Consider the following 26,434-nt stretch of genomic DNA (forward strand, 5'->3'; position numbering starts at 1 on the left):
TATGTAATTGATTTTCTAATTTATTTTGACTATTACTTGTTAGTATCTTTCATTGTAACGTGAAATCAGTAATTGTTTCGTAACTTAAATTCTATTCTTGACTTTTAAACAAATGTAAATTCAACACTAATTATAAACATTTGGAAGACGAAATGCTAGTATTCTTAGAGGATCTGTTTGACTCCATTCAAAAACATGTTAGCAAAACCAGCCCTTAATTAATTCCAAAGTAATTAACAGTTTTGTCAAAAGTATTGTTAGCATAACTATAAATATATTAATTATATGATTTAAACAAATAATTCAGCTTAACCCTTGTAGTAGAAGAAATTGTTAAAAAGAAACAATTTTTCGATGTATTCAGTTAATCGAATGAATTAAGTTTTAATTGTGATTTCTTTAAATTAAAAATCAAACAATGTGTAGTTTCAGCACCTATTATTGTGATGATATTATATAAGAGCCCGATTTTTGGTCCTGAGACAGTCAGTGCATGGCAGAGTTTCAGATGAGAAACCTCTGTTGGTTAGAACAACAACAATGCTTCAACTTAACTGTGAAATATGTGCTACACAATTAGGCCGTGTGTTAAATCAATGACAGTGTCTGCTCCATATGTACCTTTTCTGTTCTTCAAGAACTGTGAACTTTGTGGTTAGGTTTTTACTGCTCGTAGATATTCATCAGTAAACTATTGTAGCAGTATTTGGATGTTCACCTGCAAACTATTAATGAGGCTTATGAAAAGTTCAAACAATAGAGCACTGGCCACATACAGGGTGGTCCATTGATAGTGACCGGGCCAAATATCTCAAGAAATAAGCATAAAATGAAAAAACTACAAAGAACGAAACTCGTCTAGCTTGAAGGGGGAAACCAAATGGCGCTACGGTTGGCCCGCAGGATGGCGCTTCCATAGGTCAAATGGATATCAACTGCGTTTTTTAAAATAGGAACTCCCATTTTTTATTACATATTCGTGAAGTACGTAAAGAAATATTAATGTTTTAGTTGGACCACTTTTTTCACTTTGTGATAGATGGCGCTGTAATAGTCACACATGTATAAGTACATAGTATCACGTAACATTCCACCAGTGCAGATGGTATTTCTTTCATGATACATTACCCATGTTAAAATGGACCATTTACCAATTGTGGAAAAGGTCGATATCATGTTGATTTATGGCTATTGTGATCAAAATGCCCAACAGGCGTGTGCTATGTATGCTGCTCGGTATCCTGGATGACACCATCCAAGTGTCCGGGCTGTTCGCTAGATAGTTACATTATTTAAGGAAACAGGAAGTGTTCAGCCACATGTGAAATGTCAACCAGGACCTGCAACAAATGATGATGCCCAAGTGGGTGTTTTAGCTGCTGTCATGGTTAATCCACACATCAGTAGCACACAAATTGCACGAGAATTGGGAATCTAAAAAATGTCGGTGTTGAGAATGTTACATCAATATCGATTGCACCCATGCACCAGGAATTGGATGGTGATGACTTTGAATGTCGTGTACAGTTTTGCCACTGGGCGCAAGAGAAATTATGGGATGATGACAGATTTTTTGCACATGTTCTATTTAGCGATGACGTGTCATTCACCAACAGCGGTAATGTAAACTGGCATAATACGCACGATTGGGCAACGGAAAATCCACGATGGCTGCAACAAGTGGAACATCAGTGACTGGCTGGTTAATGTATGGTGTGGCATTATGGGAGGAAGGATAATGGGCCCCATTTTATTGATGGCAATCTAAATGGTGCAATGTATGCTGCTTTCCTACATAATGTTCTACCGATGTTACTACAAGATGTTTCACTGCATGACAGAATGGCGATGTACTTCCAACATGATGGATGTCCGGCACATAGCTCGCATGCGGTTGAAGCGGTATTGAATAGCATATTTCATGAGGGGTGGATTGGTCGTTGAAGCACCATACCATGGCCGCCATGTTCACTGGATCTGACATCCCGGGATTTCTTTCTGTGGGGAAAGTTGAAGGATGTTTGCTATCGGGATCCACTGACAATATGCGTCAGCACATAGTCGGTGCATGTGCGAACATTATGGAAGGCCAACTACTAGCTGTTGAGAGGAATGTTGTTACATGTATTGTCAAATGCATTGAGGTTGATGGACATTATTTTGAGCATTTATTGCATTAGTGCGGTATTTACAAGTAATCATGCTGTAACAGCATGCATTCTCAGAAATGATAAGTTCACAAAGGTACATCTATCACATTGGAACAACTGAAATAAAATATTCAAACATACCTACGTTCTGTATTTTAATTTAAAAACCCTACCTGTTACCAACTGTTCATCTAAAATTGTGAGCCATATGTTTGTGACTATTACAGCACCATCTATCACAAAGTGAAAAAAGTGGCCCAACTAAAACATTCATATTTCTTTATGTACTACACGAATATGTAATAAAAAATGGGGGTTCCTATTTAAAAAGTTGCAGTTGATATCCATTCGACCTATGGCAGTGCCATCTAGCGGGTCAACCATAGCGCCATCTGGTTTCCCCTTTCAAGCTAAACAAGTTTTGTTCTTTGTAGTTTTTTCATTTGAAGCTTATTTCGTGAGATATTTGGCCTGGTCACGATCAGTGGACCACCCTGTGTATTATTGGGGGGTTGTGAAAAGTGAAAGTAAAAGACTGTGAAATATAACTGTGCATCTGTCGGCTACATCATTTACAGTGGACAGTAGTTACATCTACACCCCCTATATTTTTCAGCCAGTACGTCAACACCAATGACAACAAACGAAGAACAATTAAAGTGGGCAAGCACCATCACAAGGTATTGTCTAATGACATGATACAAAACAAAATGGGAGCTGAGATAAAAGACATTGTGAATCAAGTATAATTATAAGAGTTTAACTGAGCTTTGGAAGACTAGAAGGTCAAATAAAGCAGAAAGAATAAGATAACATACCTTCAGGATTTCTTCAAACATTGGGGGAACTGGCAGCCAATTGTTTATTCATATTGGTGCTTAGAATCTATGAAAGCCGAGACTTACAATGAGGCTTTCAGAAAAATACCATCGATGTAATTCGGAAGATAGCAACGGCAGATAAATGTAAGAATTATCACAATATAAATTTAACACCTAGCCAAGTTGTTGACAAGAATAATATACAGAAGAATAGAAAAGAAAACTGAAGAGCTATCAGATGATGATCAGTTTGGTTTTCTAAACAGTAAAGGCAGCAGAAATACATTTCTGATCCTGCATTTAATAATGACAGCAACACTTATGAAAAATCAAGATATGATTATTGGATTTATTAACCCAGGAAAAGTGGGCAACTGAGTAAAATAATGCAAGATGTTCAAAATTCTGAGAAAAGTAGGAGTAAGGTATAGGGAACTACATTTAAGATACCATACCAGCAACTACAAGGCATACATTGCACTACTCAAAGTGCTGTACCATACCTTGAGCTGTGTCAATATAAGCAAAATGAGTCTATTCCTAATGCCTTGGAATATGCTGTTTGCAGTTCTTGGTCTAGAGGCTAGCTTTGTTGTCTCTGGATCACGAGGTCCCGGGTTCAATTCCCGGTCGGTCAGGGATTTTCTCCACCTGGAGACAGGGTGTTTGTGTTGTCTTCACCATTTCATCATCATTCAGGAAAATTGTGAGACTCGACAGTGTAATGATTGGGAATTTGTGCAGATGCCAATAATCACGTCATTGAGTCCCCCACAGACCAACATCATCACCATGGAAATATGCTGTATATCCACCTTCCAGTGTACCTCTAGTGTCCAAATCAATTGTCATTCATTTAATCTCCAGGCTTACAAGTGTTAGCCACTTGGCAGACATCATCTTTTGTCAATTTTATTATAGTTCAAGAACCTTCATGAGTGTGTGTACAACTCCCCAAAGCTTCACTACAGTCTGGTGAATTGTATAGACATGCATACAGGACAAACAAAGAAACACTCCTTGTTCTTGTTGTTGTTGTGGTCTTCAGTCCAGAGACTGGTTTGATGCAGCTCTCCATGCTACTCTATCCTGTGCAAGCTTCTTCATCTCCCAGTACCTACTGCAACCTACATCCTTCTGAATCTGCTTAGTGTATTCATCTCTTGGTCTCCCCCTACGATTTTTACCCTCCACACTGCCCTCCAATACTAAATTGGTGATCCCTTAATGCCTCAGAACATGTCCTACCAACCAATCCCTTCTTCTGGTCAAGTTGTGCACACAACTTCTCTTCTCCCCAATCCTATTCAATACTTCCTCATTAGTTATGTGATCTACCCATCTAATCTTCAGCATTCTTCTGTAGCACCACATTTCGAAAGCTTCTATTCTCTTCTTGTCCAAACTATTTACCGTCCATGTTTCACTTCCATACATGGCTACACTCCATACAAATACTTTCAGAAATGACTTCCTGACACTTAAATCTATACTCGATGTTAACAAATTTCTCTTCTTCAGAAACGCTTTCCTTGCCATTGCCAGTCTACATTTGATATCCTCTCTACTTCGACCATCATCAGTTATTTTGCTCCCCAAATAGCAAAACTCCTTTACTACTTTAAGTGTCTCATTTCCTAATCTAATACCCTCAACATCACCGGACTTAATTCGACTACATTCCATTATCCTCGTTTTGCTTTTGTTGATGTTCATCTTATATCCCCCCTTCAAGACACCATCCATTCCGTTCAACTGCTCTTCCAAGTCCTTTGCTGTCTCCGACAGAATTACAATGTCATCGGTGAACCTCAAAGTTTTTATTTCTTCTCCATGGATTTTAATACCTACTCTGAATTTTTCTTTTGTTTCCTTTACTGCTTGCTCAATATACAGATTGAATAACATCGGGGAGAGGCTACAACCCTGTCTTACTCCCTTCCCAACCACTGCTTCCCTTTCATGTCCCTCGACTCTTATAACTGCCATCTGGTTTCTGTACAAATTGTAAATAGCCTTTCGCTCCCTGTATTTTACCCCTGCCACCTTTAGAATTTGAAAGAGAGTATTCCAGTCAACATTGTCAAAAGCTTTCTCTAAGTCTACAAATGCTAGAAACGTAGGTTTGCCTTTCCTTAATCTTTCTTCTAAGATAAGTCGTAAAGTCAGTATTGTCTCACGTGTTCCAGTATTTCTACGGAATCCAAACTGATCTTCCTTGAGGTCGGCTTCTACTAGTTTTTCCATTTGTCTGCAAAGAATTTGTGTTAGTATTTTGCAGCTGTGGCTTATTAAACTGATTGTTCGGTAATTTTCACATCTGTCAACACCTGCTTTCTTTGGGATTGGAATTATTATATTCTTCTGCTTTCTTTGGGATTGGAATTATTATATTCTTCTTGAAGTCTGAGGGTATTTCGCCTGTTTCATACATCTTGCTCACCAGATGGTAGAGTTTTGTCAGGAATGGCTCTCCCAAGGCCGCCAATAGATACATATCTCCTTAGATATATATATATATAAGGAATTCCTTTACCTCGGAAGCAAGATAACATGCTCAATGAAACAAGAAGTACATAAAAAGCACACTACCAGAGGCAAAGAGAGCATTTATAGACAAATAAGTCTACTAACATCAAACATAAGACCTAATTTGAAGAAGAAATTAAAGAGAATGTATCTTAGGACCACAGTATGTGTGGTACTGGATCATGATCTGAGAGAACACCAGAAAAGCAGGGAATAGAAGTGTCTAAGACATGATGATATAGAAGGATGTTGAAAACAAGATAATCTGATAAGATAAGGAATGATGAGTTTCTCCACAGCATCGGTAAAGAAAGGAACATGCGTAAAATACTAATACAAAAACAGTATGATAAGACATATGCTAAGCCATCAGAGAATAATGTCAATGGTACTAGAGGAAGTTGTAGAGAGTAAAAACTGCAGGGGAAGACAGAGATCAGAATACATGCAACAAACAGTTGACGATGTAGAGTTCAAGTGCTTTTCTGAGATGAAGAGGTTGGCACAAAAGAGGAATTCATGGTACGCTCCATCAAACAAGACAAAAACTCCTTAAATATCCCCATCCTTTCCCTAAATTACACATGCATATAATTTATACCCCATACAGTAGATACATCAGTTCATCACCTTTCTATTGTAATATGGGCTCGTATTGCTACCATTCATTCTGAGCAGTACACATATTCAATAAAAATTGAAGAGTATGGAAGGAAAATCAGTAAAGCCACTCATAAACATAATTTGTAGCTTCTGTGTCAATATCATGGCTATGGAACCTGCAGATCCACTTTTGGACTCTGTGTATCTTAACTAGAACTGATATCTCTGATATGTTACCCATCATGTACGTTTCAGATTCTCAGAGATGGTGGAAATGTAAACACTAGAGTTGCCTCTGGGAGGATAAGGCCTTAATTCCCCATTCACTCTTGATTTCCCTAAATTGCTTAAAGTCAGTTCTTAGTATTGACATTTTTTATATTCCATTAGAGTATTATGTTGTAGTGGTTTGAGAAGCATATCTGTAGTATGGAACTGGTTGATGATTACACTCTGAAATAAGTAATTTAGTAACAATCTCATACAACAATTACTATTGATGAAGCTTATTATTATGAAAAGTTATTTGGGACAGCTACTCTGAGCCCTGTCACATAGTTACTTTTATTAACTTTATTTTTAGGAGTACATTGTTACTTACTAATGTAAGAGTTCAGAGCAGAAATTGCGTCTGCTGAGAAACTTTTCACTGCTTCAAGTTTCATTGATGTTGCTAATGGTGCAGAGGTATATAAAGTATATGCAAATGCATCTACCTGTAACAAAAATTGAAGATCAATTATTACTTAAAATGCTGCACAAGGTACACAGGGTAGCCGTGCTGTCTGAGGCATCTTACCACGTTTCACGAGGCTCCCCCCGTTGGAGGTTTGAGTCCTCCCTCAGGCATGGAAGTGTGAGTGTTGTCCTTAGCATAAGTTTGTATACGTTAGATTAAGTAGTGTGTAAGCCTAAGGACCGTTGATTGGCATTTTGGTCCCATAGGAACTTACCACAAAAATTACTTACAATGAAACATATCTATAAATACAGGCACTTTAGTTGTACTGATAAGTTTTATACTTGTACTGAACTAAAGACTTTTCCAATTAGTAACTACATGGAAGTTCATGTCATCGGTAGACTTAATTTCTCTCTTCTATTAAATATGTATGGGATTTGTACAATACAAACATACATAGAAATAAGTGGTTTCAATTTCCAAGCAAATTATTTTTTATTAGCAATGTCACAAATTTTATCAAAAAATAAAGAAAAAAACCACAATTTAGTTCTTGTCTGCTTCATGAAATTATTGCATTGGTTAATCTAGTTCATTGCCTTTTGCATGGGCAGGAATACCTTTAAATCCCACATCTGAATCCTACACACAGCTGTGTTAACATAATTCAACTCATGTGATGAGTAGTCACTTGGGCAGGGCTGCGTAAATGTGGCACAAATTGCCATAGTCTTGGGGTACTCGTTATTATCAACTTCTCAGCAGTCATCACTAGTTTTAACTACTTTTGTTATTTGGTAGAGACATTCACTAGTGGGCTCCAGCTTCAATTTTGGTCCATTTTGTGTTTGTTTTATTGCCACAAGGTCACCAGCTTTCTATCTAAAGGCTTTCCTCTGACGTCAGTTGAAGGTAACAAAGTTAGTAATTTAACATCTTCCCTCACTTCATTGCATCTCTCTACAAATCAATTAATAAGATCTTCTTCCAATAATTTTGATGTGAGGCTGTATGTGTATCTTAACTCTCGATCCTGATACTTCCATGCTAAGTTGAATTCAAAGCACACTGAACTATTAGTACCATTTTGTATCATTCAGTTGGCTTGTCCTACTAAGCTTAGCAATGATTATAGCCAAGGTAGAGTTGATTCTCTTAATCTCCGCATTTGCTCCAAGGAGTCCCATCATTATTAAAATGTGCTCAATTGCTTTTATCATGCTGTACTCCTCCAGTGCTTGAGATGCTGAACAATTACTTCTATCAGTGTTTACTTGGATTGGATTCCCAAAACTAATTTTCTGTAATTCCCTTTTATTATTTGTTACTATTTTTTTCATAGTCCTTTAAGGATAAAGCCAAAACCAGTAGTACTTCCGATGTGGCTGCATCCCATGTGAGTTGACTGAAGTGGTCCAGATGATCCATGTGATAAGTATAATGTGGCCCAGTCTCTTTGAAAAGGGATTGCAGGAAATTTTCTTCTTTTCTGATGTAGAAAAAGATAGATTGCCACTTACCATAAAGAAGGTATGTTAAGTTGCAGACAGATACAATTAAAAGAGATTTATGTAATGCTTTCAGCCACAGCCTTCATCAGCAAAAGAGAGACACACACTATTCATACACACTAGCAATGACACCTCATGACACATAATTGTCAACTCCAACATCTCAGCCTGAGATTCTGGAGTTGGTGGTCATGTGTGCATGTGGTATGGTTGCTTGTGTGTATGAATGCTCTGTGTCTCTCTTTTGCTGGTGAATGATGTGGCCGAAAGCTTGATATAAGTGTCTTTTAATTGTGCCTATCTGCAACTTAACATGTCTTCTTGATGGTAAGTACCAATCTGTCTCTTCCTACGTTGTTCATATTCCTACATGGAGTTTCCATTGTTTGATTTTCTTTTCTGATTTCTTACTAATAGTTGAACATTTAACACACTTGGAAACCATTTGTTTCAAGTTATTGTTTAAATCTGATACATAACAATCATGTTTTAGTTCCTCTTTGGTTCACTTAATTGTCTAATGTACTTTCACATGCATGTGAAATCATTGGAATCTCTCTTCCATCATTGAACTTGAAAAGAAGTCCAACTCTCACTAAACAACTGCCATAAAATCACACTTTGAGGAAGTTTTGATCATTGCCAAACTAACATTCTTCTCTTGAGTTTTTCTGATTGTACCTATTAACTGTCTGCAAAAAAAACATCTACATGTTCCATATTCAAAAAAACCTGATTTAAGATGATGAAACAATATACTTCAAAACTAACACACCCCTTGCTATTCTCAGTACTTCTTACTCAAGGTCTTTTGGAATGCAGAATAATCTATTGCAATTTTAAAATGCATTTCTAGTAAACAAACACAGAATTTGTTTAAGGCATTAACAATTGCTAAGACCTTAAGATCATAACTTCTGCAATTTTTTTGTTGAGGTGTGTTTTTACTCATGTTAGAGACTAGATACAATATTGCCATCATCTGGAGATTTCTGTAATAGCACAGCATCAAAGCCATCTTTGCTTGCAACTGTGTGTAGTTCAGTTTTGTATTTTTCACTGTAAATTTTTGAAACTGAACCTAAATCTGCATCTATACTCTCCAAACACCATGAGGTGCATGGCAGAGAGTACGTCCAATTGTACCAGTTAATAGGGTTTCTTTCTCTTCCATTCATGTATGAAGGGTGGGAAGAATGATTGGTTGAATACCTCTGTGTGTGCAGTAATTATTCTAATCTTATCATCATGTTCCCCATGTGAGCAATACATAGGGGACTGTAGTATATTCCCACAGTCATCATTTAAAGATGGTTCTTGAAACTTTATTAGTAAATTTTCTTGGGATAGTTTACATCTATTTTCAAGAGTTTTCCAGTTCAGTTTCTTCAGTATCTCTGACACTCTCTCATGGATCAAACAAACCTGTGACCATTCATGCTGCTCTTCTCTGTATACTTTCAATATCCCATTATTCAAATTTGGTGTGGGTCCCACATACTTACACAATATTCTAGAACCAGTCACTTGTGTGATTTGTAAGCAATCTCCTTTGTAAACTAATCATACTCTCCCAGTAGTCTACCAATAAACGAAAGTCTACCACCTGCTTTACCCACAACTGAACCTATATTATCATTCCATTTCACATCCCTACAAAGTGTTACACCCAGGAATTTGTATGAGTTGGCCAATTCCAACAGTGACTCATTGATGTTAAAGTCATAGGATACTACATTATTCTGCTTTGTGAAGTCACACAGTTTCACATTTCTGAGCATTTAAAGTTAGTTGCCAATCTTTGACCCATTTTGAAATCTTACCAAAATCTGCCTAAATATTTATGCAGCTTCTTCCACATAATACTTCATCATAAATGTCTGCATCTTCTGTAAAAAGGTTGAGGTTACTGTTAGTATTGGGTGCAAGGTATTAACATACAACAGGAACAGCAAGGGTCTCAACACGCTTCCCTATCAAGAAGTCCTCAACACAGTCAAAACTTTCACTTGATACCCCATATGATCATACTTTCAACAATAAGTGCAGTTGTGGTACTGAGTCAAATGTATTTTGGAAATCAAGAAATACTGTGTCTTATTACGGTATATTAATAATTTTTACTTATGGACCGTCTGACAGCAACTGAATAAAACACAATTTTAGTGCCATACGTGTTTCGCCTTTATTTTCTGCAAGGCATCATCAGTGGCCTGGAATATGTACATATGTTAGGACTATAAAAGTTGAAGATGTCAATACTGTGTCTACCTGAATGCCTTGATCCAAAGCTTTCAGTATGTCATGAGAAAAGTGTGAGTTGGGTTTCACATGATTGATGTATTCAGAATCCATGCTGGTTGGCATTGAGGTGGTCATTCTGTGCAAGATACCTCATTATGTTTGAGCTCAGAATGTGTGCTAAGATACTACAGCAAATTGCTGTCAAAGATACTGGATCGTAGATTTGTGAATCACTTCTACTACTCTTCTTGTAGATGAGTGTGCCTGTGCTTTTCACCAAGAAATGGGTCCAGTTTTTTGTTCCAAGTTTATTGTTCTACAACAGATTAAAGTTAGAAGAGGGACTAAGTCAGCTGCAAATTCAGTACAGAATATGATAGAGATTCCATCATGCCCTATTGCCTTGTTCAGTTATAATTATTTCAGCTGTTTTTCAACACCACTGACACTAATACTTATCTCATTTATCTTTTCAGTGGTATGAGAACTAACTTGGGGCAATTCTGGATTTTCCCTTGTAAAGGAGCATTTGGAAACAGAATTAAGCATCTCAGCTTTCACTTTGTGACCTTCAATTTCAGTTCCTGGGCACTAATTTTGGTGCCACTGACAGCCTTTACATGTGACCAGAAATTCTTTGTGTTTCGTGAAATATCTTTTGACAATATTCTGCTACAGTAGCCACTGGAGGCATCACGCATTGCTCTCCTCACAGCCAAATGTGTTTCATTCAGCATCTCTCTCTATCCAAAGCCCTAACCTATTTGCAGTAATCTCTGTTTCTTTAGAAGTTTCCTTACAGTGACTGAATACCATGAACGTTCACTCCCATTATGAACTGTTCTAGTGAGTACATATCTATCCAGTGCATGATCAATTACTCTTTTAAACCTGAGTCATAGTTTCTCTACTTGTTCCTGCCCTGTGCTGAAAGTTTCAAGTTACTCACTGAAATATGACATAACTCAGTTTTTATCTAGTTTACTGAACTTATATGTCTTTCTTGTCATAATTGTCCTTTGCACTTTGGTAATCATTGTTGCCACAACTGCACCATGGTTACTGATACCAGTTTTGATGTGAAAATCCTCAAAGAGGTCTGATCTATTTGTTGCCATTAGATCCAATATATTTCCATCACAAGAGGGATTGTACCCACCACTAACAAAACTTTTTTTCCCAGTTGAGTTTTAGATGATTAAAATCTCCAGGAACTTATGTACAAGAGAACTGGGGTTTCCTCTAAAGTTTTCAGTTACATCAGGAGATGTGAGTTTCTTGTCTGTTGTGACAAATACACCACCACCATTTCCCATTTGCCTATCCTTCCGATATATACTTACATTTTCACCAAAAATCTCACTGCTAAAGATCTCAGTTTCAACCAGCTTTCTATACCTCACAATACATGTGCTTCATTGCTTTTCATGAGTGCTTCAAACTTTGGCACTTTGTTGCAAATGCTTTGGCAGTTAACCAATAAGATTTTCATACTATCACCTGTGGGACACATTTCTTCCAACCTTACACTGATACTTCTGGGTTTCCTATAGCTATCATTATCTGGATTGGATGGAGAGCCGCCTAATCTAAATGACCCTTGTGTGCACCTCATGCACAGGTATCTGAGTAGCAGCCTCTGACATATAGTGCACATCTGACCCATTTATGTGGGCCCTACAGTTCTCAAGTGGTGCAAGTCCACAAAGTCGTATCCAAGCTTGTCACAGAAACTTTAATGTTTCTGGTTTAGTTCTTCCTCCCAACTCAGAAGCAAAGGGTCACAGTCAGTTCTGGGGACAGTACTTCAAATTGTGAGCTTCACTGAAACTCCACATCTAAGACTGGTCTTCTCAACCTCCTCTGCCAGTCACTGGAATGACCTGAATATCACCTTGGAGCCCAGTTTAAAAGCATAATTTGTTTCAATGTGCACCACAGTCTGCAATTTGTTGCACCCTGTTCCCTCAATGGCTGTTGGAAAGGTCTCTTCAGTATGCTGAATGAAGCCCCCAGGCATACACAATGAGTGCCCCTGGTGCCCTTTCCTGTCACTTGCTGCAATTTCCCTAAGGGATACCATCATTTCCCAAGCATTTGAATTGCCAACAATTAATAGACTCCCTACTCTTTTGCATTTGCCTCCTCTGGCGACACCAGACAAAATAGGTTTCACCAAAAAAGTTGAAGTGAGTCCCACTAGCTCAGTTTCAGTGAGAGACAGAAAGCACCTCAAACTTGTTGGTTAGGGGGATCAGTACACCACCATGACTCCTCCCTCACCCCTGTCCAACCTATACAGGACCCCTAGATCTACCACTGACATGCCACTCACAGTCAAGTGGAGACAGGATCCACAGCAGAGGATAGCAGTTGAGGTACCTATGGTACCGATATCACAGGTACATGACCCTCGGGAGCTCTTCCAACACACTGATTCACAGCAGCTCAGGCAACTCATCCCATATTGAAGAACAGCATTCACACTGGGGCTGTTTTGGCTAGTGTGATGCATTACAAGGCAGTGAACTAATAATACATATATGTTTTTCCTCTGTACATTTCTCAGCAGTTAGAAACTGAAAAGTTGTTCAAGATAAATGTCCTAAAGTATCCTGCCAGTGCAAGGAATCTTTGTATTTAGATTTTAGTTCTGGAAAGTTTCAAATGGTATACCACTTTTGTACAGGCACTATAAACCTCATGAGCACAGCATTTAGTTGTATGCACCTTATTGTTGAGATTTTCAAATAATGTGATAAATATACTCTTCTGAGGAAGGACACTAAGTGACCAAAACTGGTTAAGAAATGACTTTTATTTTATGCAACAGGTTGCTGATTATTTCAATATGTACAACTATAATCGCTGAGGATGGATAATGTACCAAAACCACCTTAATTAAGTGTGTCATCCTCATTCTAATTGGTATTAAAATAATATCAGGGTAAATACCAGGTGATCAAAGAGTCAGCATAAATTTGAAAACTTAATAAACCATGGAATAATGTAGATAGAGAGGTAAAAATTGACACACATGCTTGAAATGACATGGGGTTTTATTAGAACCAAAAAAAGGAAACACCCCATATTGCTAGACACGTGAAAGATCTCTTGGGCGCATTGTTTGGTAATGATCGTGTGCTCAGCCGCCACTTTCGTCATGCTTGGCCTCCCAGGTCCTCAGACCTCAGTCCGTGTGATTATTGGCTTTGGGGTTACCTGAAGTCGCAAGTGTATCATGACCGACCGACATCTCCAGGGATGCTGAAAGACAACATCCAACGGCAATGCTTCATCATATCTCCGGACATGCTTTACAGTGCTGTTCACTACATTATTCCTCTACTACAGCTATTGTTGAGGAATGATGATGGACATATTGAGTATTTCCTGTAAAGAACATCATCTTTGCTTTGTCTTACTTTGATATGCTAATTATTGCTATTCTGATCAGATGAAGTGCCATCTGTCAGACATTTTTTGAACATTTGTATTTTTTTGGTTCTAATAAAACCCCATGTCATTCCAAGCATGTTTGTCAATTTGTACCTCTCTATCTAAATTATTCCGTGATTTATTCAGTTTTCAAATTTATACTGACTTTTTGATCACCTAGTAAATACAGTGTTCTCTAGAGCTAATATCCAAGAAACATTATTTATAAAGCATTGGAAAACTGCAGACACATCTAATAATATAAAATGAACTTTATTGCACTGGAACTCTCCTAAGTATGTCACAAACAAAGTAGGCTTATACTTTTGGCTCACCTCTACAACATCAATATAAAACAATCCATTCTTGGAGTCTAATGTGCAAAACACAGACATACTGCAGTTTATCTAAAATACCTTTTATATGGGAAAATGGGTGACAAACTTTCACCATAATGTGGTCTTCTCATAGTGCAAGACCCACTTAACTTGGATATCACCAAGCAAATTGGCGCATTGGTTAGCACACTGGACTTACATTCAGGACAAGGGTTCAAACCCACATCCGACTATCCCAATTTATGTTTTCTGTGACTTCACTAAATAGCTCCAAGCAAATGTTGGAATGATATCTTTGAAAGAGCATGGTTGATTTCCTTCTGCATTTTTGCGGCAATTCGAGCTTGTGCTCCATCACTAATGACCTCAATGTTGACAGGACAGTCTATCCTAATCTTCAATCAATGGAAAGTCCAGGCTGGAATATCAACAATCATAAAAAGTATAGATTGTTTCTCACCATAATGATGACACCCTGAGTTGCAGACAGGCACAACACAAAGGCTGTTACACACTAAGCTTTCAGCCAAACAATCTTCAGAAAAGAAAAGAGAACACACACACATTCACACAAGCAGGTAGACATCATGCACACATAATTGCTGTCTCCAGCTACTTGAGCCAGACTGCAATTATTGCACTGAACGAGGGCAGCAGTCGGGAGTGGGGCAGAAAAGGGGGAGGGTTTGTAGAGTATGGGTGGGGAAGAGAAGAGTGCTTTCTGGCAGTGTAAAGGGACTACTGTGGAAAGCAGCAGGACAAGGCTTGGGCAGTTTCAGCACACTATGAGGAAGGAGATGCTGGGTGGAGGGGGAATGGGATGGGCATTGGAAAAGGAGAGGAGCAGAGAAGGGGAAAGATGGGGATGGATGTACTGGCAGAGATTGAGCACATCGAGGGTGAGGGGACATGAAATGGGAGGAGGTGTAGGACAGAGGGGGCAGCAACTGTTGGATGGAGAGTGTGGGGACAGTAGGTTATCGTAGGTTGAGAGTAGAATAATTTCGGGAGTGAAGTATGTGATGTAAGGATAACACCAATCTGTCCAGTTCAGAAAAGCTGGTGGTGGAGTGGAGGGTCCAAACGACCCAGGTTGTGAAGCAACAATTAGAATCAGGCACATTATGTTCAACTGCATGTTGTGCCACAGGGTGGTTGACTTTGTTCTTGCACATAATTTGACAGCAGTCATTCATCCTGTTAAACGGCTGGTTGGTAGTCATAACAATATAAAAAGCTGTGCAATTATTGCAGCAGAGATACTATGTGAAATGGTTGCTTTTACAGGTGGCCTGGCATCTGATGGAGTAGGAAAAGCCTATGACAAGGACTGGAATAGAAGTGTTGGGTGGGTGGACTGGGCAAGTCTTGCACCTGGGTCTTCCACAGGGATATGATCCCTCTGGCAAGTGCTGGGATTGGGATTGGCATAGGGATGGACTAGGATGCTGTGGAGGTTGGGTGGACTACAGGACACCACTTTACGAAGGTTGGGAAGGATCGTGGGTAGAATGTCCCTCTTTTCAGGGCATTCAGAGGCCTACGAAGGATGTCGTTAAATTGTTCCAGTCTGAGATGGTACTGGGTGACAAAGAGGGTGCCCCATTGTAGCTGGTTCCTCATAGTGGTGGGAGGATTGAGGATGTGTTGGGATAGAGCTTGGGAAATCTGTTTGTGGACTAGGTCTGTGGAATAGTGCCTGCTGTGATGACTTTTTGAGACCTTCAGCGTACTGTGCAAGGGAGTTCTTGTCACTGCAGATAAGCTGAAGTGGTTGGTATCTTTGATGTGTGGGGCTAGATTTTGGGCAAATGATTGGAGGTGGTGGTCAACGTGGACCAAAATTCTTTCCATGGGGACACAAGAACCAGCTACAATGGAGCATCCAGGATTGTTAGCTTTGTGGAGTTTGGGGAGCCTGTAGAAAGTTTGTGTGCAGGGTGTCATGGAGGTGAGGAGGGAAATGGATTCAGGGGAGAGGTCCTGGGAAGGCCTGAAGGCTGTAAGCAGGGATTGAAGTTTATGTTGGCCTTTTGGGATGGGATCACTCTGGCAGAGTTTATAGGTGGAGAAGTCAGACAATTGGCAAAGGCTTTCTACTAGCTAGTCGCAGCACTACATAATGAGAGGATACATCACTATCTATCTATATCTATCTATATCCGAATCCCGCTCCAGCTACTGCCGGGTCTGGGTGCTGACGAGTCCTCTCCATTTGGCTCGGTCCTCCCACCACTTTTCTTCCTCCACTTGCTGCCAGGTCACACCTCTCCTTTCAACAGATATTCGCACTCCCATTTTCCACCGTGTTCTTGGGCGCCCTCTAGGTCGTTTCCCATCCATCTTTAGTTCTTCCATAATTTTGGGGAGTCTCTGCCCATGCATCCTCTTAACATGCCCATTCCATCTTAATCTCTTTCTTTCAATTTCTTCTCTCATACTTTCTTGTTTGAGGTCCTTTCTAATCTCTACATTCCTTACTCTGTCCATTCTTGTTTTTCCCTTAACTGCTCTGAGAAATTTCATTTCCCCTGCTTGCAGTCTGCTCCAGTCCCTTTCTTTCATTGTCCATGTTTCTCCACCATAGGTGACAATAGGGAAGTAATAATTCTTATACATCAGGAGTTTTGCTCTTTCTGAAACTTCATTATTCCAAATCAGATGTTTTATTGTTTGGTAGAAATTGCCTCCCTTCTGTAACCTCCTATTAATTTCGTTAGTTATTCTTCCATCCCTAGATATTTCACTCCCGAAATAAGTGAAACTTTCTACCACTTTGAGGGGTTCTCCATTCAAGGTAATATTTCCATTGATTCCTTTCTCTCTTCCAAATACCATTACTTCACTCTTATCTTTATTTATTCTTAATCCATACCTTTTCATTATTTCCTTCCACGCATCAAGCTGTAACTGTACATCTACCTCTTTATCACCCCATATTACCATATCATCTGCAAAAATCATCTTTTTGTCTTTTTCTTTTACTATATCTTTAACTGCCCTACTCATTCCCTCCATCACAACATTAAAAAGTGCAGGAGATAGAATACTTCCTTGCTTAAGTCCTTGTCTTATTTCGAAGTATTCAGTGTTCCCCAATGGTGTTCTAATTCTACAATTGTGGCCTCTGCACATTGTCTTTATAACATTAATGTATCCATCTTCTATATCTATCTTCTTCAGTTCTTCCCAGAGTCTTTCCATCCATCACTGTCATTATGAATTGCAGTGACCACCTAGTGGAAGACCTCTGCCACTTGTCTGACTGCTCCACCTAGTAACGATGCCAGAGTGATTCCATGAGAGAAGTCTTAAAGTCTTAGGCCCTTCCGAGAACCTCTTCCCTGAACCCATTTCCCTCCTCACTTCCACGATGACCCATACAACCACTTCCTAAATGTTTCCCAAAACCTCCAAACCCAACAATTCTGGATTTCCTATTGTAGCTGTTATTGTGCACCTATGGTAATAATTTTGGCTCTCACTGACCAACACCTCCAACCATTTGTCCAAAATCTAGCCTCTCACATCAAAGATATCAACGGCTTCCTTCACTGATTCTCCACCATCCTCACCTCCTTACCTCCTAGGTCCTTACTTGTCACTGCTGATGCCGCTTCCTATACACTGATACCCCTCATGGTCTTGGTCTTGCCACTATTGAGCACTACATCTCTCATCATCCTACAGATTCCAAATCCACTACTTAAACCCATGACTTAGTTCCATTCCTCACAAACCTTATTAACTTTACCCTAACACACACTCATTTCTCCTTTGAAGGGGAAGTATACAAACAAATCAACAGCACAGCCATTGGCACCTGCATGGCACCCTCCTAGGCCAAACTCTTTATGGCCCATCTAGAGGAAACCTTCCTAGTATCCCAAAACCCAAACTCATAGCCTGTTTCAGGTTCACAATGATGTCTTCATGATCTGGACTTAAGGCCAACAGACCACATCCTCATTCCTCCACCATGCACTTCACTTCGTCCATCTCAACCCAGTGTGCCACTTTCCAGGATGTTGACCTCCTCTCTCTGATGGCTCCATCCACACCTCTGTCCACATTAAACTCACCAACCACTAACAGAACCTGCATTTTGACAGCTGCCATTCTTTCCCATCGAAAAATCCCACCCATATAGATGGCCACCAGGGAATGGCGTATCTGCAGGAACAAGAACTCTCTTGGCCAGTATGCTGAAGGTCTCACAAAAGCCTTCACAAATAGGCACTAAGCCCCAGACCAAATCTGCAAAAAGATTTCCATCATACCTCCACACACTGCCAAACCTCTCACCACCCCCAAAAACCTGCTACAATGGAGTTCCCCCTTCATCACCCAGTACCACCCAAAACTGGAACAACTGAACCTCATCCTTTGGCATGGCTTTGGCTATCTACCATCATGCCCTGAAATGAGGGACATTCTACCTAAGATCATTCCCACCCCTCCTAAAGCGATATTCTGTCACCCACCCTACCTCCATAACATCCTAACCCATCCCTATGCCACTCCCAGTACGAGATCCTTGCCACAGGTGACCCAGGTGCAAGACCTGCCCAATCATCCACCCAGCACTTCCTACCATAGTCCTGTGACAGGCTTATCCTACCTCCTCAGAGGCGACGCCACCTCTGAAAGCAGCACTGTCATTTACCAACTCCACTGCAGTCATTGTAAAGATTTTCATATTGGTATGACTACCAGTCAGCTCTCTATCAAGATGAATAGCACCACCAAACTGTGGTCAACAACAAAGTGGACCACACCGTGGCACAACATCTAGCTGAATAAAATGTGCTTGATTTTAATGGCTGCTTCACAACCCAGGCCATGTGGATTATCCCCTCCACCATCAGTCTTTCTGAACTCCACATATGGGAGCTATCTTTACAACATATTCTTCACTTCCAAAATTATAATCTGTGATAACCTACTGCCCCCATATGCTTACCCAACAGTCTCTGTCCCTTACGTCCTAGACCTCTTTACAATTCACATCCCCTCATCCCCACACTGTGCTTGGTCTCTGCCAATGCACTCACCTGTCTTTTGCCCTCTCTGCTCCTCTCCTCTCCTTTCCCACTTGCCTTCGCCCCCCCCCCCCCCTCTTCCTCTCTTCACACCCCTCTTGCCCACTTGCCCACAGCCTCCCACTGCTGTCCGAGCCTTGTTCTGCCACCTGCTACATGGTCCTTGGACACTCCAACAGACAGAACTCTTCTCTCCCTCCCTATCCCTGCCCCACTTTTGACTGCTGCTTTTGTTGAACATAAATGTAGCAGTCCACCTAAAGGAGCCAGAGATGGTGATTGTGAGTGAATGAAGTGTGCCTGCTTTTTTGTGTGTGTGTGTGTGTGTGTGTGTGTGTGTGTGTGTGTGTGTGTGTGTGTGTGTGTGTAACAGACTTTTTGTTGTGCCTGTCTGCAGCTCAGCTTGTTATCTTACAGTGTGTAGCAATCTAATCGCCTTGCCTCCCCCCCCCCCCGCCCAACTGTATATCCATCACTTCAGCTAAATGAATTGAGAGTGCCATCAAATTGAGAAAATGAAATAGAAATGATTATGTGGACATAGTGAAAATTATGCTCTGATTTTTGCTTTTATCATCTGTCTGTGAGCCAGAATCTCTTTTGTCTTGATTTTCTCAATATACATTATCTTCCATTGTTACACTATTTATTTCATATAAATGATATGCTATGAATTATTATGTGAATGAAATAAAACACTAAGGTGACAAATATGTACAGACAAATCCACAGCTATGATATGAGGCATAAATATATTTTCTATTGTTAACAGAAGATTAACACTAACAGGAAAAAAAAACCTTTATGTGAAAGGAGATACTTGTCATAATTTGATACCAAATGATTTTCAGATATTGTTTGGAGGCACTTTTAAAATGTGACTTAAGCAGTACTTCATCCTTAAATGGTCATGTAACTTGAAACTAACATGCATAATAATGTAAGCAACAGTCCTGCCCTAGCAGTAATTTTACTGTTAATTTGTGTATAAAAAAACTGTTACACTAAGGAGTGGATTGTTATCCTACCATATAAATTAAATAATTATACAATATTGTAAACATATCTATATGTATGCACAAACAATGCTGTAAATGTACATAGTTTGTATTGGTCAACATGCATTGGTGTTACATGCAGAAAATAAATAAATTGGTACAAATAACATGCTGCTATGAAAAAGCACCCTTTTTTGCATATTTTAATTGTGCAGTGAAAATATTTGTGAAACTGAAACAAGAAATCAAATTAGTCAGTGACAAGACATGCAACTCTGCTAACAGCCATTATGAGAGTGGCAAGATCAGAAGCAGGAATTTGAGGTTTGTCCTTTCTGCTTAATAAATCATCCATTAAATGAACACTACTTTTTTGCATATAAATAAATAAAGAAAAATTACAGTATTTCCAAAGGGTTATTAACTCTTGTGACTGTTTGCATAAAGAAACAGTTTTCTACTACAGGTTAGCAAATACATTCAAGTTTATTTGCAATAAGCACACATACATGTTCGACTTCAAAGTACCAGCATCTTAAAATGTACTGAAAATGTTACTAACCTGAGCTTTCATTTCAGTTTCTGGTGTGACAGCTGCATACTGCTCTCGCCTGGAGCATGCTTTGTACGGTGTGTTTAGAACACCTTTCTCTGAGTAATACTGTTGTAGAATATGTGACAGTCTAAGATTTGGCTTCTGACTTCTCCATGATACAATATTCTTTGCAATTATTAAACCTGAAATTGAGAGGCTATATAAGAGGAAGACAGCAGAGAAGAAAATGCCCTGAATACTAGTTTTATTATTGGCATTACGTACTTTGTGCACTGAATTCAAGGAAGAACACAGTGAACAGTATGTAGGTTCAGTTTCTGCTGCTTCTTTTGTTATCAAATAAAAAATAAACTTTCTAGCTGCATCATGCTTGGTTTAATTTAAATGAAATGGAAGAAATTAATGTACATTTCACTTATATTAAGATAAATGTCTTTGTACTCATTTAATTAACCCCTTCACTGTTGTGTGTGTCTATACAGGAAACTGCTCATACACATCTATCAACCAAAAAAGTGCCTGCGGCAACTCGTTTCCTTTATGTCCTGTTAAACATAAACATGGTGTTAACACGATATGTGACAACAAGGAATGGAAAACAGAAAAATAAACAGTGAAGGAAAAAGAAGAAATTTACGTTCTATAAATGAGTCATGGTAAGGGACAAGCTACAATCATGTCCAGTATACAGTCAGACTATAAAGTCACTGGAATTGCAAAACCTGGAGCTCCCTTATGAGAAGTGCTGAAAAACTGTGAAACTGCAGTAAAAGGTGGTGTGAACCATGTTGTAATTGGAATAGATAACAATGTGTATAAAAATGAGAGTAGCCTTGCTGCAAAAGCACTGAAAGAATTACAAGGAAAAACATCACAAGCAAAAGTATTTGTTGTAAGAATTCCTTACTGACATGACATAATTGAAAAATCATGTGTAAATAGTGAAATCATTGCAACAAACCAAAAACTCAGAAAGATCTGCAGCAGTTTTGTGCACACAACCTTCACTGAGGCAACCAACTCTGTCAGAGAGCATTTTACAAGACATGGACTGCATAGAAATCAGGTAGGCAAGAAAGTGCTGCCTAAAGAAATTCTCCAAGCAATAAAAGTGGTAGGGGTAGACATGAACAAAAAACTTGCACTACCTGCAATAGGTTAATTGCCAATATATAAAAAAGGAGATGTTAATTGCCAATATATAAAAAAGGAGATATTGACTCACCTTCAAGTTACAAGACCAATTTCCATACTCCCTGCTCTCTTGAATGTGTTTGAATGTGTAATATACCAACAGTTATCCGTGTACTTTGAAAATGCAGGCATAATTTGCAAATCACAGTATGGTTTTAGGAAAAACTTGTCAACTGTTGATGCTATAGATTCAGTGGTCAAACACATACATGAAGTGTTGAGGATACAGGATTTGCTCAAGTCACCTTTCGTGATCTAATTAAGGCTCTTGCCTGTGTAGAGCATAAAATACTCCTAGACAAAATGAAGTACTATGGTATTCGAGGTAACAGCCTTAAACTATTAACATCACACCTACAGAATCTCAAGCAGGCTGTTTGTGTAGGTAAAGAAAAGTCCAGTATTGAATTAGTTAAAATAGGTGTACCACAGGGAGCCTCAAAGCTTGTGTTGCAGAGACAGTGGCTCAAGCATCCTACTGGTTTAAAGCAAATGGCTTCCTACTGAATGATAACAAAATGCAGCAGGTGGTTTTTAGTCTAAAAGACAAGCCTCCATCAGATGATCCTAGTTCTGTTAAGTTTTTAGGTATATATATATATATATATATATAGATGAAAAATTATCCTGGGGTCAACGTAAACCGTCTAGAGTGATGTATTTGCAATGGCAACTCATGGACTGTGTACCTCAAAAATTATGTTAGAATGTTGTATTTTGCATTTTTCCAAAGCATCCTAACATATGGTATTATTTTATGGGGGAACTCGAGTTCAATGTGTGACATCCTAACACTACAAAAGAAAACCACAAGGATAATTACTGATTCTCCTTATAAAACACACTGCAAACCATTGTTCTGTGAACAAAAGATCATGACTGTAATAAACCTATATATTTACTAGATTTTACTCCACACAAAAAAGAAGTTACTAGAAGCAAAATGTAGAGAAAATATATATTTCTACTACAACATGAGAAGGAGCAGATGCATTTATACTCCTTACCATAGGCAGTCAAAGTCACTTCACAGCTGTGAACTGATGGAGCACAAATTATTTAATAAGCTTCCACAATATGTACAAAAAGTACCTGAACAAGCATTCAAACAAAAACTGTATGAATGGATAGTTGCTCACCCATTCTATTACATAAATGATTATTTCAAATGTAATATAATTTTGTAGTATTAATGACATGACTCCTGTTTTCTTTGAATTAACAGTAAGATTGTATTATATGCCTGACGTTGTCTATTGCTGTAATGGCCAAATGAAAATAAAATTACTATTATTGTATAAGTCCTGTTATGCTAGGTGCTGTGGACATGTACAAGCATGTCACTTTGGTTTTCGTACAGTGCTGTGGAAGTCTGCATACATCCTGAGCTGCCAATTTCTCACTATTGTGGACAAATTACTTCCATATCACAGTGAATAAAAAAGTTTTGAGTATTTATCATATGACATATGTGCCTCATTGCATTCTGTCATTTACAAGAAAGTTTATTTTAATATCTTGAAGCTTTTATGAGATACAACAATTATTATGACCACATGAGTCATGAACTGCAAGGATGTGAATGGGCATATTGGGCATGACCATCCTTCAGTTATAAAACCCAATACTTTGAGAAAGAATGAGATATTGCTCTGCTCTCAGTTTTAAATAAAATATCAAAATCTTATCTACATTTAATTCATTGCAATGTATGACCTAAAATCAACCATATGCAAAATTTATGCAATGCATTTTAAACTCTGCAAAATCTTTACAATTTCTTGCACTGGTTTACTTAATATGATGCAGTGCAGTAACTATGGCATATTGGGCAAAGATACCAGACTGTAAGAGGCACAAAAATCAAAATTTTTCACCCAATTGTTTTAGTAAAATTGGATGATGAATTGTTCATAGTAGTTGGCAAGTCCGCATGGACAGAACAGTGAGCACCATGCAGGACCATCATTCATTCACTGGACTGTATGAGTAAATTTTATGCAATCCATTTTTATCTCTGCAAAATTTTTAAAACTTCATGCAGTGTTATACGTAATTTGATGCAGCAGGGTAGGGATGTTGGGTATTGATAAGAAATTCAATTCTTTGTCAAGTGAAGATGTCAGACCATAAGATGCACAAAAAGCAAAATTTTTTATCTAATAGATTTTGAAAAATCATATGATAAGTATTTCATATTGACCAGAAAGCTGCCTCCCAGCACAGGCACCAGCATTTGGTGAGCAGTACAGCCATAACAAAAGACACCTCAGCACAGAATGCAGAGAGCACATCTGTAGCAGTGAAAGAATGGAAAACAGATGACACTTGTAATATTCTACAGTAATAATTATTTAACTAACTAGTTTTTGGATTTTAGGTTACGATCAGGTACCAAGATGAAACTTTCTTGCAGATTAAAACTGTATGCTGAACCAGGACTCCAACCTGGGACCTTTGCCTTTCACAGACAAATAAACTACCGACTGAGCTACCCGACCATGACTCAGAACCCGTCCTCAGACCTTTACTGCTGCCAGTCTGGAAGGTAGAAGATGAGGCACTGGTGGAAGGAAAGCTGTGAGAATGGGTCATGAGTTGTGCTCACGTAGCTCACTCCGTATAGCACTTGCCACGAAAGGCAAAGATCCCAAGTTTGAATCAGCTGCAGAGTGAAATTCATTCTAGAGGTACCAAGCTAACAGCTGGAAACAAGCTACTTAAATAATAAACACTGTAGTATATTACACAAGTGTCATTTGTTTTTTGTTTGTAATGTACAAAATATCTTACCAAAAACCAACAGAATAGTCAGTTAATGCATATAATTAAATTATGAGAAGATTTGATATTACAACAGACTAACATAAGTCGGGACCTTCCTCTTTAGCCAAGGATGCTAATACACATCTGTGCCTTGACATTCAACTCAGAAGTAAGTCAGTTTGAATCCTGCTGGTCATGTAAGGTTCCTGATTGCCACTCTTTGCACCAATTTCCTGGATTAAATTCCAAACTTCTGCTGGGTGCTATTTGAGAGAAGAAGGCTGTGTGCTGGCACATAGCCTTCATTTGATATGTAACAACAAAAACTCAAGACTGCACAGTACAAGCAGTCATGTCAGTCATCCACACAGCACAGATACAGATCAGAGGTAGGCAACAACAAACCACTTCCACTAGGACCTTGTCCACATCAATACAGGAGTCCTACATCTGCTCCCATATACTAATTCCCTGAGTATGGGACTAATTTCACTTGAATGTAAGTGCTACATTCTTAGGAGCTGATCCTCCTTGTACACAAAATGGATTAGAACACTGTTGCAGAAACAATGAACAAACATGCCAAATTCAAACAGACGCAAAATTCCCAAGATTGGCAATCTTTTACAGAAGCTCAAAATTTAGAGCAGACTTCAATGTGAGATGCCTATAACAGTTTCAAGAACGAAACTTTGTCTCGAAACCTGGCAGAAAATCCAAATAGATTCTGTTTGTATGTGAAGTATGTTAGCGGCAAGAAATAATCAGTGACTTCTCTGCGCGATAGTAATAGAGATACTATCAAAGACAGTGCTGCTGAAGTAGAGTCACTAAACACAGCCTTCTGAAATGCCTTCACAAAAGAAGACAAAGTAAATATTCCAGAATTCGAATTGAGAACAGCTGTCAACATGAGTAACATAGAAGTAAATATCCTCGGAGTAGCGAAGCAACTTAAATCACTTAATAAAGGCAAGTCTTCTGGTCCAGACTGTATACTAATTAGGCTTCATACTTAACAATCATATACAACCATTTGCTCAATGAAAGATCCGTACCCAAAGACTGGAAAGTTGCACAGGTCACACCAATATTCAAGAAACATAGTAGAAGTAATCCACTAAATTACAGGCCCATACCATTAATGTCGATATGCAGCAGGATTTTAAAACATACATTGTGTTCGAACATTATGAATTACCTTGAAAAAAATGGTCTATTGACACACAGTCAACATGCGTTTAGAAAACCTCATTCCTGTGAAACACAACTAGTTCTTTATTCACGTGAAGTGTTGAGTGCTATTGACAAGGAATTTCAGATTGATTCTGTATTTCTGGAAGGCTTTTGACACTGTACCACACAAGCGGCTCATAGTGAAATTGTGTGGTTATGGAATATCGTCTCGGTTATGTGACTGAATTTGTGATTTCCTGGCAGAGAGGTCACAGTTGTAGTAATTGACCGAAAGTCATCGAGTAACACAGAAGTGATTTCTGGCATTCCCCAAGGTAGTGTTATAGGCCCTTTGCTGTTCCTTATCTATATAAATGATTCTGGAG

At 38.8% G+C, this 26,434-nt stretch overlaps 1 protein-coding gene across 1 annotated transcript in view; it reads right to left on the reverse strand.

The window, feature by feature from the left end:
- LOC126144536 (uncharacterized) overlaps positions 1–26,434 on the reverse strand; it is a 191,867-nt gene that overhangs the window by 66,752 nt on the left and 98,681 nt on the right. Inside the window, exons 8-9 of the mRNA XM_049915497.1 lie at positions 20,919–21,094; positions 6,705–6,819 (exon numbers count right to left, since the gene is read on the reverse strand). Coding sequence (XP_049771454.1) covers positions 6,705–6,819; positions 20,919–21,094 — 291 coding nt within the window. The remainder of the gene's footprint in view (positions 1–6,704; positions 6,820–20,918; positions 21,095–26,434) is intronic.

This window comes from Schistocerca cancellata, chromosome 2 (genome assembly GCF_023864275.1).
Source record: "Schistocerca cancellata isolate TAMUIC-IGC-003103 chromosome 2, iqSchCanc2.1, whole genome shotgun sequence".
Classification (NCBI taxonomy): Eukaryota; Metazoa; Arthropoda; class Insecta; order Orthoptera; family Acrididae; genus Schistocerca; species Schistocerca cancellata.